Source organism: Protopterus annectens, chromosome 6.part0 (assembly GCF_019279795.1).
Source record: "Protopterus annectens isolate FY-2018-M chromosome 6.part0, PAN1.0, whole genome shotgun sequence".
Taxonomy (NCBI): domain Eukaryota; kingdom Metazoa; phylum Chordata; order Ceratodontiformes; family Protopteridae; genus Protopterus; species Protopterus annectens.
The window spans coordinates 817,789,236-817,802,637 of record NC_056737.1 but is presented as its reverse complement, the minus strand read 5'-3'; the positions used below and the strand labels follow the sequence as shown (position 1 = coordinate 817,802,637).

The window sequence follows — 13,402 nt, the reverse complement described above, 5'->3', positions numbered from 1 at the left end:
ACTAATAAATAAATAAAATAACATTGGCTGTGAAAAAATTGCTTGAAAAAAAGACAACCAAAATTGTAAATGACTGCAGATAAATTGTTGAATATTGTAAAAGAGATTAAAGAACATGAAGTGAGATATTTATAAAGGGAATGGGCAAATTACATAGAAATACATGAAATGTATGACATGCCTCTCGACTGTGCAGATTTTCACAGAATGGCCAGATTTTTGCCTCATATTTTGGTCCGTTCTTCACAAAAATGTTGAGTTTTTCTGGAAAATCATTTAGGATTAAAGTCCCTAAGTAATGACAGATGTTTGAGTTTCTAACTTCAAACCCCTCAGAAAATGCATGCTAATGCTAAAGCTGTTACCCTTTTAACTTTTAAAGTTTATAAAAACAATATTTAAAAATTGTCCCTATTTTTGGACCTTGTCCCCCCATTATATTTGGCTTTGCCCAGATTTGTCAGATCTGTGTGGTGTGGTGGGTTAATGCAGTGGGCTATAGGTGAGTGGGACCAGAGTTCAAAACTTGGCAGATGTGCTTCTTGAGGTGGAAGGGTAGCATAATGGTTAAGGTACCTTCCATACACAAGGTGCAAAGTTTGATTCTTACATGGGGGTAATTGGCTAGGTTTAAAATTGCTCATAAGGGGAGTTAGTCTAGTATGAGTGTAAGCCATCCCGCTGACTTGAGGTTCTTATAATTTCTTGCGCTGAGGGGTTGAGAGGTATGTTTATGGGAGCAATTCATGTAATGCTGGAGTGAACAAAAATTGTAAAAAAAAGTATGTATACACGCAAGAAAACAATAATGGAAATGTTTAATAAAGATGTTGAAAAAAAATGCTACAGTAAAGATTTCAGCAAAGCATGTTAGCACTTTAACACATAAAAACAGGCAAGTTCTAACTGCGTTAAACTTAAAAATATAAGATAAAAAACAGGCACGACTAAATCATAAACTTGAACTTCCTCTGCTTGCTACTTCCTAGCAGTAACACGACTAGAGCATAGCCTTGAACTTCCTTTGCTTGCTGCTTCCTAGTGGCAGGTTTTTCCTCTGCCTCCGTAATTGCGTTCACTGAGTAGGCGGGATCCCTGACAGACTAGAGGCGTGGGAACAACGGGAGAGAGTGGCAAGGGCATTGACAACAGTCGACTGGAGCACCTGGGCACGAAATGGGCGTGTGAAAAGAAGTTCAACGGTTTGTTGACTGTGAGGCACAGACTTCGTTGTAACTTGATCTGGGCAGAAACAATTCTTGTGAGTGTGGGGCAGTACCAGTGACGTCAGATGACGGCGTTTGCTCAGTCGGGAAAAGCATTTTCTACAGTCAGTTTGCGGTATCTTTACGTTGTAGTTATAGACTAATTTACAGTAGTGACACAGGCCTCTTGAAAGAATTCTCGATTTTCTGGAATATATCTGATGGAGACAACCATTTGTGACAAAAAACGGTGAGACATTAAAATCCTCGTTTGCAAATATCAGAATGTCTGCTGTCTTTATTCTCATGTTAAATGTGTTTGCAGCAACTTTCTGCTGATCTTTTTAGTGGTTTTCTTGCTTTCTCCTCTTGTCCACGTCGCCATTTTGTGGGGCACTGATGCAGAGGTTAAACTGGCAGGAACGTGACGAAAGGATCTACAAGTCACCTTTGTGGAACGTTTTCCCCTTAGGAATTGTGGGGTAACCTATTGTGTCACTGTACGATTTAATGTCAGTGTACCTGCACTGTTGCTGTCTTACTTTTGGAAATTATTCTCAGTCCTGCGTTAGTATTGGCTTTCATTCCTTTATTTGTAACCGATCACTGCTTTTGAAAAGAAAAAAAAAGTTATACCGAGTGAAGAGACCCCCCCACAATCAGACAGACTCGGTTGCTGCAAATGTTTTAGCTCAGATATGTGATCGGCGAGAGAAGGAGTTTTCTAATGCAGATGGGGTAATATAAGGTTCGTTGATTGTAATGTTTTTGTATACTGATTGCAGTTTATTAATCTTCTTGAACTTGGACATTATCACCTGATTTTAGTGAATACATTTATGCTTGAATTAGGGTTACCACCTGTCCCACTTTGCGAGGGACAGTCCCTCTTTGGACAGTTGTGTCCTGCAAAAAAACTGAAAAAATGGCAAATGTCCTGAGATTTCAGGACAAACACATTTCCTATGTTTTATGTAACAGTTGCATAAAACAGTTATTCTGTATCTGAAACACCTAAATGTTATAAGAAACTGAATAAGCAACTAAAATGCTACAAGAATAAGCTTTTATTTAGGCAAAAAACTGAAGTTCTGTCCTTTGTACTGGCCGTGGGTATGTTTTGCCCTGCAGAATCTGACGTTTGTACCAAAAATGTCCCACTTTGGGCATTTGAAAAGGTGGCAACCCTAGCTTGAATGTGTGTATTAATTTACTCTGTATTATTTATTTTCTTGAACTTAAATGTTGCCTTGATGACTGATTAGAATGATAGTTACAGCAGCCTTGTGTCTTTTTTTTTTTTTTTTTTTGTGGGGGGGCAGACTCTTTCATTAATATGGTCTCTTTTATGTTTCCATTGTGAGTGTGGTGTGTGTTCAGGATCTAAGTGAGTTTTCAAGACTGATCAGTTTGTGCGGAAATCTTACGACTCCATTTGCTGGAAATTCACATTTGTTTATGCATACAGTCATGCGTTTAGTTGGTTTCTTTTTCATTAAATGGGTCTAGGCAAATGCCAGTTACACACACATTAAATCAATGAAATACTGAGTGAGTTGCTTCTCTCAGACCGGTGTTTGAAACCTTCATGATTACAGTTTGTGATCCCTATGCAATTTTCTTAACTAAACGGAACGTGCTATCAACCTTGAAAAAAGTTTTGTCCAGTAACTTTACCTATTAACAATCGACTGTAAACAAATTAATTGTCAAATCTAGCTGCATTTTTGTTCTTGGTTTTATTAGACCGTGTAAGCAGCAGTAGCTGGTTAGGGATGCCAATTAACTTTTTTTTAGCAGCGTACTGATGTAAACAGCTGTTTAAATGCGAGTGGTTTACAGCGCACTTATTGTTGCACTGGGATGATTTACAATTTTTAAATTTGTATTTATTGGAGAAGTGGAGTTACATTCCACATGTCATGCAGCCATTCACTATGTATCCATTGTACTTAGTTTATGCTGTAATTATTTCTTTAATTTTGTTGGCCTGAGTTGTGCTGGTTGGGCAGTGTCCACTTGCAGAGTTAACTTTTCCAGGTATCGGCATCTTAATCTGTTTGCGAACACTTAAGAAACTTCCTCTATCATATACTACCTTGTAAGGTCCCATTTTTCTGAGATGTAGTGGCAGAAAGCATCCTTCACAAAACCAAGTAAAATAACGAGTAGTTTAAATTGTGAAATTCTGAGAGCTCAATATTAATTTGTTTGCACTTTGCCTAGTTTTAGTGACCCCCACGGGAGATTCGTACGGAATATTTAAAAAAAATCAGACTGCATAAAGCAGCACCGAAGGGAGCAAAGTCATTACTATTAGATAACAATGGGTTGTACATTATGCTAATTCCTTCTCTCTCTTCATTTCTGTTTATTTTTCTATGTACTTACCGGGTTCAGCAAATCCACCAGCATACTATTATATTGGTTTTCTAACATGTTGAAGTTAACTTTAGATAAAGCACGTGTATTTAAGCAATAATCCAGTCCTGTTAGATGGTGTAAAAGGACTTGCAGACGTTTGGTGTAGTTTAATCACGAGGGTGAAGCCTGAATGATTAAACAAGGCTAACCATGGATAAATCCTGAAATGGATTATTGCTGTTGTACAGTCTTACTTAATGTCCTTGTGTATATATATATAAAGGGGCTGTAGTGCTTGCCTCGCTCATCCTTGTTAGCTGAAGTAGTGCACATGCGTATGGAATTTAAGTCCCCACGCTTGCACAGTATGTCAGTGCACTACTGGAGTCTCCGTTGCTGTTTTTTTTCTACCGAGTTTTTAGGAGGGACGGTTCAGAAATGCAGGGAAAATCAGGCACGTTTCTGATTCTTTAGTTTTGTTTAGCAGGCTTTGTTCTTTTAGCATATGTTCGATTTACAATGGGCATGCAGGTTGGGCTGTTTTGAATAACATTTGTTGTATCATTTAACAATAATCCACGACTGGGTGGGGATAAATTGTGTGATACCCACACACAGTCCTGGATTATTGCTGTGATACAATGACGTTATTTAAAGAAAGAACCTGATTACCTATTTTAAATAATGCCATGGTATGAATGGACTTTGAATGTTCTGCAGTTCTTCCTTGAGTGTGAATCATGTACTGCGCATGCGTTTGGATTGTATGTGCAGATGCAGTACATGCTTAAATTATGTGTGTTAATTAAAATATAAGAGTTGAGTATCTGAAGGAAAATGCTGAAAATCTAAAGTTGTATAGTGAAGCTCTTTCATTCTTAAGAAGCTGTTGGGAATAAAAACAATGAAAGTGCTTCATTTTACAATTTTAGAGTTTCGGCATTTTAACTGCGGCGGTGGTGCTGCGGTAGCGTTGTCGCCTCACAGTAAGACGTTTTCTTGTTCGATTCTCAGCTAGAGCGTCTTCTGTCCTCCTCGCGGGTCGAGTGGCATTCCGAAAGACATGCGTGAATGTGCGTGCCTTCGTTGAAGGTTGTGCGGCAGGGCCGGCAACTTCGCACGTAAAAATCTACTGCCACAAATTTTCCCTATGATTCATCAGTTCAGCGTCTGAAAGTAGTTTGAAGTGATCCATGATGCTGCAGTTGTTCACTCCTTTTTTTCAGTTTAGATTTTCAGAGTTGTCCACATGCAGAGCCCGGATATTTATTTGGCATTTGTGCAAGTCTTGTGGCAACATGCATATAGAAAACAGGCAGTTGCAATCTGAGTTCAGGGGTATTTTCAGTACAGCTACCGATCTCTTTTATGTGGGAAATGATGGATTTACTGGTCTGCCAATCATCGTGGAGTTTTTTTGAATAATTAAAATCTTTTATTGTGTAATTTAGGATTGTTATTTTTATGACTGCATTCTCTTTATATTTACAGCTTTTGTTATTCCTATTGAAAATATTTTCTTTTTCACCTAGGCAGTGTCTGTAAATGATTATTGGACTATGGTTAACAAATACAAATAAAATAGAATAAAGTTAAACTAATATAATAATAAAGGGTACTTGCATATTATCGCAACCAGATTCCAAACCGGGCTATGTTTCTAGCTTATTGGTTGTGCATGTCACAGCAGTTCCTAAAAGAGTTGAAGAACTGAAAATTGGGGACCCCTCACCAAGAGAGATAGAGAAAGAAGAGGACAGAAAAAAAAATCCTGACATGGGACATGACTTAATTTTCCACGGTGCCAGGACAGCATATAGTGAAATAATAAGTTAAATGTACTTGGAGAAGAAGTTTCATAATCTCATAATTGACCCAGCAGCTGCAGTTGTAGTAAACCCAGCTGCTGCTTAAACATTTTAACACTAATCCCTCAATTTGACAGGGATAAGGGAAGACGTTTGATAAGTTTTGGGGGGAAAGTATATTTTCTACAACTTTTGTTATCAGAATTCTCAACTGTCACGCTCATGTATTGAAGTTTATCTTGCCAATTTGTGTGAGTATGAGGGATGTTTGGGCATTGGTTGCATATTCTGAAGAGGAAGTCTGTTTTGTGTAATTTGGTTTCTAGTACCCACAAGTCAATTTTGAACATATGACTCTTCCGCTGTCACTGATGTCAAAAATGAATTTTTGAATTCTCCATTGGATAAGAAACTTGTTTTTGGAATGAGAGGGGGGAGCTGATTCAAGGGAACTCTCTCTTTTTTTCCAGCCCTCCTGTTCCAAGGTTACCAAGCGATTCTAATCTCCCTCGTCTAATTTCAATTATAATTAAAAAAAAGTGTACGCAATCTGCTGGTAAGCAGATGCTTAAAAAGCGGTGGCAGGCATGCTCCAAAAACAAAGCAGGAAATCCTAGGATCTCTTTCCTTTGCCTTCCCATCCCAGCAGTCCTTTAATCCTTCCAGAAAGTCTGAATCTCTATTTCTGTCTTTCACAACAGATTGTTTCAGACAGATGAGTTCTGAGTAATGCACTAAGGCTACCGATGGTAGTGGGTGTCTCTCATTAAAGAGTTAAGCACTTTTGTCTATTATTAATTAGGGCTTCAACAGAACTGCCCACATTCATACAGATTCAGTTCTTATACCAAATTGTAAAAAAAATCACATGACGCAAAACAACAAATCAGTTTTTAAAATGCATTAAAAGCTAAAGTAAATTTCATAGGAATTGCTAAAGTAAATATGATGTATGCCTTCATTTCAAATAAAAATTGACAGAGCCATTCCAATTAACTACTGTTCACAGTTTAGCTGACCGTAATGTGAAACATTTTAAGAGACACCATTCCAACCTGGGGGTTCAGTTGCATTCAGTCATGTGTGCCATAACAATTCATGATACTCTAGCCTATGTTCTCAAGAGGCTCCCGTAGGGTTCCTTGTTATCTTCCAGTAATAAAAAATAATATTCCTTATTTTCTTTATATAAAATCTTTGGCTTGTATAAGGCATTATTTTCATTTTTCACCTTTAAATCATAAGTGTTCATAAATTCTTTCTTGAAAACTTGCTCTTATTTTTCCTTCATAGAAAGGATGGCACCGATTGCCGAATGTTAAGTACCCCCCCAAGAATTGCAATCATAATGCTGAAAAAAAATTAAACATTTAAATCTCCCACATAAACTGACTGCCTACAAGCCTTACATTTTTTTGGTTTTTAGTTTTCACAACTAATAAAATTCTTCTCATAACCAATCCAATGCCATGGAGGGATATAAGAAAATCTGTTGACCACATCAACCGTTACTAACAATGAACTTTCATGGTAAAATTCTGGTTTAGTATGGCCTAAAAAAAATTGAATCTTTCTAAATAATATGTACATTTTAGACATAAATCTCTTCATTTTCCTGTCCACAAATACCACCAAAGGATGAGTTTTAGATTCACCTGCATTCGGTTTGGGTCTAAATGGTGGGTCTTTAGTAATACAGTCTTTAATAGGTTCATAGGTAGGTACTAGGCTATTGGCCCTAGGGCCTATATAAGCCTATCCAAAAAGGTACCCTGCTTTCACCACCCAAGAAAATTATTTTCCTGTGCACCTGTCGAGCAGAGCCACAGAAGTGATCCCCGGGGTGAATTTCCTGTCACCCATTCAATCATCAAGATTTTTCTTGAGTGCTAATGAGGAGCTTTGTAATACTTACATATTTTTGGGATTCCAAGTATGTTAGGAATTGCTGGAAAATTGACTTTTAACTTGTAGGAATTATAATCTAAGCCCCTTGTGACAAAAATCATATGAATAAGTAGCAATTTTACTGTAAGCTACATTAATTTCTTGAAACTATAGTATCGCTTATCGTTGTTGAGCAAGTTAAACATTTTAGTGGAATAATCCACCATATTCGTTAACACCATACTCCTCCTTTATCTGACTTCATTATTCTTATTTCTTTGTTTTGAGTTAATTCTTGCATCAAACATATTTCCTTTCTAGTTTAAATTAGAATAACGCTTAATTTTCCAAAGGAAGAGTTTCCCAAGATCCTTGGCACTTAACTTTTCAAACAAATTCAATTCAACATAACATGTAACTGGGGATTGTAAATGCCCTTTCTATTAAAACCTAAACCTTGATTCGAGACTCCATTGTTCTTTTTACTGTTTTGGTCCTCGGGGAACATAACAGCAAAATTCAGTTTCCTAATGTATGTTTTAAGTCCAAAAGGCTCTCATCCATATTTAACAATGTGTTTTGGTATGAAAGTAAGTACTTTGCTAAAATGATCAAAATATCTGTGGTCAATTTAATAAGTTACTATAATTTAAAAATCTTAAAACCATTGCAATTAACTAAAATAGTGTTTCCGTCTATTATCCAGTCATTCTTGAATTCGTAAGAAGTAGCAGCTAGGATTTACTGTTGAATTCTACATTTCATCAAGGGAAGAATTCAAATAAAAAAACTCTCTACCCCAGGACAATCTATATTTAAAAAGTTACCCCAGGACCATCTATATTTAAAAAGTTACCCCTGATGCCGGCTATCCCCCTTCAAATATTGTGGATAATTCCCATTATCTTGGAATTTTAGCCTGTTCCATTGGGCTATTTTTGTGACCTTCTCTGGGGGTGGGGGCTAGGAATGGTCTAAATTCTGTCATTGTCAAGATCCCAATTATCCACAAAATTGTGGGACGAGACCTTCTTGGGATGTGTCTCTCAAGGCATAAACTGTCTTTTTATTTCTGGGGGATATACCATACAGTTAGCATAATGTCTCTCGTCTCTAACTTTTTCATTTACCCATGTTTGACATTTAAAATCTTGTCATTTTTCTTAAATACATCAGAGTACACATTATCTTTAACATTTAATGACAGATCCTTTGAAGTGATTCATTAATACATTGAATTTCATCATATAACTTGGTCAGTTGTAATTCATTATCCCCAAGTTAAAACTCTGATAGTTCTAAATCCACTCGTCAAATGCTTTTAATTAGTCCTGTATAAGTCTATCCTTCGAAAGGCTCATTAGGGAATTAGTACACTTTAAGACCTTTCGGTACACAATGGGCATAAATGCATTATTGTCTAATTGTAAAGTTTTATATTTGGTCAACTTCTTTTTAAATGCAATTAATTTGGTGTTGAAAGTTTTACTTGCATGTCATGGAGCTTTTTTATTAAAAGCTGGAAAATTGGCCAACCATGTATTGAAACAAAACCTTTCAATCTTGCTGACAAATAGCCAGTCAGTGTTACCATGAGTCACTCCATTCTCATGTTAATATTTCTTGTGGGAGTGTTCTGCATGGAAACCAGTCCACCTTGTTCATTTCCTCTCAAAATTTCAGTTTCCTTACACTTACCATCAGCTGCTGCCATATTGGTAACCCATCAACCAATCCACTTGTAGGCCCAGAATGTAACTTGTAAGGCAACTCCTGAATGTAACTGCCAGCAACCGTAGTGACCGTTACAATGTTGGATACACCTGAGGAATGCAAAGTTAAATTGTGAGTAGCCGTAACTTGATGTGCTAGTAATTTCACCAACGGAGGGACTGTAATCTAGCTACATTATCTCCAGTTTCCTGAGACGTGGCTGTGGCAATCCCAGTGCCAGTAGCATAAACCTCAGACATGCCCGAAACAGAACATGTGGACTATCTAAGTACAGACTGAATCATTTATTAACAAGTTAAGTGCTTTTGTCCAGTATCAATTCGGACTTCATCAGAACTATCTACAGTCCTACAACACCAGTTGTTATACCATAATGTAACAAAATCACATGACACAAAGCAGTAAATCAAAGTTTAAAATGCATTAAAAGTTTATTATGACCTGATAAAAGTACGTTTCGTATGAATTGTTCAAGTAACTGTGATGTATGCCTTAAGTTGTTTACTAAGGATCTTAGGAAACTCTCTTTTCAGAAGATTAAACATTATTCTAATTTAACTAGTGAGGAAACATGTTTGCAGGAATTAACTCAACATAAAAAAAGTATAATGAAGCCAGATAAAGGGGAGTGTGATATGTTAATGAATACAGTGGATTATTCAAGTAAAATGGTTTATTTGTGTGATCCTTTCACAGGGGATTATAGATTATAATTCCTTTTTTTTTTCTTTTTAAGTTGATTTTTCCACTGATTTGTAACATGTTTGTAATTACAGAAATACATAAAAGTATTGGAGACCCACCATTTAGACCCAAAGTGGCTGCAGATGGATCTAAAACTCGATTTGGGTCTAAATTTGTGTATATTTTTAAAGATTCTTGTGATATTTTTAGGTCATATTAAACAAGAATTTTACCCTGAAAGTTCATTGTTGGTAATTGTTGGAGGTGGTTGACCTGTTTTCTTGTATCCCCCATCTCACTGGAGTGGCTCTGAGAAGCATTAATTAGTTATTTTTTTAACCAGTAAAAAATGATATTCTTGGGAGAATTAATGGAAATTGTACTTAAGAACAACTTCATATATTTTGAAGAGTAGTATTTTAAACAGGCCAACATGGGTGCCACATGTCCCCCCCCTTATGCTGATGCTGTTATGTGGTTTTTGGAAACAAACATTTTTTAATTAAGTTTTATAGAACATATAGTGACTTTATTCACAATTTTTGGCAACATTTTTATTTGGAAAGTGGATATTGCTAAGTTAAATTGATTTACTTAATTTGTTAGTAATACCACAGATTTTTAAAAAAATTACCATTGATTTACTTAATTTGTTAGTAATACCACAGATTTTAAAAAAATTACCAGTAACTGCTCCTGTGAGTCTAATAACTGTTTGAATATTATAATAATTAAAGATTTTGAGACAAATAGGTTTACATCCAGTATCTACAGGAAACCAACATTTTCCAGTAATGATCTACACTTTTAAAAGTGATCACCTTTTCAAACGAGGAAATATTTAAAGGGCCATATGGTTCGCTTAGCTAGAATTATTTCAGAAGACACCAACCTTTTGAAAGAATTAAAATTTCTTCCTTCTCATCCATTAACATCTTTGCAAAGAAACCTCTCTCAATCGCTATATTACTTAAAAATTCTAAGGGAGAGAAAATATAAATTTAATTCACTGTCAGGCAAGGGTTTAGTTCAGGAGTCATTCAACAATGAGGATGACATACAAAATTTTGAATGAAATATGTTGTTAAAGTACGGTGCTGAAAGTGATATGATAAAGTCAGTTATTGAAAAAATTGGAAAATTTTTGAATGTGGTTAAGAAGCTGGTGAAAAAAATGGAGGACAAATCACAATTTCTATATAAATGGCACTTTAATGTTAAAGATAGGATTGAAAGGTATATAAATATGACAATGACAGTTTATAGCTTAGGAAATCTAGGAACCAAAAAATGTGGGGCTTGTGAGCAGTATCACTTTTTATATAAGGGAGAGTATTTAGAGAGTTAAAGACTTGTGTTTACAGGTTTAATTTTTTCCAGTGTGTTATTCTGAGTGGGAGGTTGTTTATTTAACATTCTGCGATCACTGCCATGCTTACTATGTAGGAAAAACAGATTGAGTTATTAGTAAAATATGATTTGAATGTGAATAATTTAAAATAATGCCTTATACAAACACAATGTTTTGTGTAAAGAAAATAAGACTTTTTCCAGTATTAAAAAAAAAAATAACAAAAAATCCTAAAAGAAGCTGTTGAATATAAGCTGGAGTATCATGAATTGTTATGGTAGGTGAGATTGAATGCAAATGAACCCCAAGTTTGAATGATGATGTCTCTTTAAATGGTCTTTTGAAGTTATGGGTAGCTAGACTGTGAACTGCAAGCTTTTTGCAGTTAAGTGGAATCTCTGTTTTAATTTTTACTTGAAGTGAAGGCATACATCATATTTACGTGAGCAATTCATATGAAATATACATCTGTTGGGTCATAATAAGCTTTTAATGTATTTTAAATCTTGATTTACTGTTGTGTATCATGTGATTTTTGTGGCATATTGCCAGGTTCAAAATACTGTCACTTCACAACTTGTTACCCCTTATTCCCCATTTAAGTTTCCTAGTGACCTTAGATTTAAAAAAAAAAAAAAAAAAAAAGATGCATATCATCACATTCCTATAGATCTGGATTTCAGGCAAGTGAAAGCTTGGTGTGTTTGTATGTACTTTCTTTTATTAAACATCATAATGTTAGCCACTGTGTTTTTTCTTGTGATGCTTTTTGTTTGGTTGCCTAACTATTGTTTGCCTGGCTGGGAGTTTACATGCTGGAGCTACCTCATGGTTGGATTGACCTCTAGCACTGTTCCATGTGAGAAAGTTACAGTTGTACCTGGAGTCTGTATGGTCAACAGCACCAACATCCACTGACTTTTCAAAATCCAAATCCTATGATTAGTAAAAATCGAGATTATGTGGTAGAGACAGAAATGTTTCATAATCCAGGCTTGAGGTGAATAACCGTGTGGGCACATGGAAAGTGCCTTGATGCTTTGCAAACTGGCAGGCTGTTATGTGTCTGGCAGGACATACCCCACATAGGTTGGGCTACTGCAGCAGTTTGTCTTTTCGGCTTTTCCCGGTTAGAAGTCACCACAGTGGAACTCCGGCCCGCTAATGATTGGTAGTAGATTTTTATGGTGCCGAGTTGCCAGCCTGACGCCCAACCTTCAGCCAAGGCACACCCATTCACGCATGTCTTTTGGAGGCCACTTGACCACAGGGAGGACATGCATACTCCACACAGAAGGCACTCCAGCTGTGAATTAAACAGGAGAACCTCTTGCTGTGAGGCAACAACGCTACCGCTGTACCACCGTGAATCTGGGCTACTGCAGCAGTAATCATTTAAAAACATATACTGTTGTGATAAGAATTTTTTTTTTTTTTTTTGCAGAGCATTACTTTCTAGAAGGGTCAGCTTTTCATTTTCTCTTACTGTGGAATCAGCAGATGTATATCATCTTTGTACAGTTTGGAGGGCATAGTCATCCTATCATCATACTTTTACAGTTGTAAGTAAAAAAAAAAAAAAAAGCCCTTGCAAAATGATAGTAGATGCAATCATCTGTTTGTATGTTTATTTTTATTCAGTATGTTAAGCTTTGGCATCTTAGTTGTGAAAGTATTCTTGAAGTCCATACAGTGCCACTGTTGTACTCTAGAATACTGCGTGCACTCAAACATGTTTGTTTTCTTTTGAGTTAATGTTCATGTGAATTAGGCCTTAGCTAATTTAAGGAAAAGCTGAAGCCGTAAAACAGTTTTGTTGCGTTAAGTCTGATCACTGCCCCCCCCCCCATTAACCAGAACACTGGGGAAAAATTGGTTTTATTTGGATTAACCTTTGTAAGGGACATGGTTATCACCACAGATGAATTATGCAGACCTGTATATTCAACATTCATAGGAGTTTCAGGGAAATGTAGTCATGTGACCATTTATGCTTTGTCAGTACCCGCCCTTACTTAGGAGGTTAGGCCATTTAGGACCACCCAGCCATCAAGGTCTGTTTGAAGGCTGATAGTCTACCTTAGTCTACATGGATATTGTGTTGTGTTCCAGAGGTGGGAAGGCACTATATGATGAATCCCTTTCTCCGTCGAGTTTTATGTGTTGGTGAATTTTTAGGTCCCTGGTTCTGGTAATTGTGGCCCTGTTTAATTTGTGAACATACAAGAGATCCAGGATAACAGAGTCTCCAGTAGCACAGAAGGCAAAGCATAGCTCTCCCCTCTGGAGTCTATAAGATAAATGAATATAAGGGACAGTGCTTTCAGCATTTTGCGGTAGATCAGGGTTAAGTTTATTATCTTCTTAGT

General features: G+C 36.4%; 1 protein-coding gene across 1 annotated transcript in view; it reads left to right on the top strand.

Annotated features, from left to right (window-relative positions):
* The first annotated feature begins 1,121 nt into the window (after positions 1 to 1,121).
* The window catches only part of HIF1A (hypoxia inducible factor 1 subunit alpha), a 1,533,321-nt gene continuing 1,521,040 nt past the window's right edge, over positions 1,122 to 13,402 (top strand). The window contains exon 1 of the mRNA XM_044074492.1: positions 1,122 to 1,455. Coding sequence (XP_043930427.1) covers positions 1,427 to 1,455 — 29 coding nt within the window. The 5' untranslated portion in view covers positions 1,122 to 1,426. The remainder of the gene's footprint in view (positions 1,456 to 13,402) is intronic.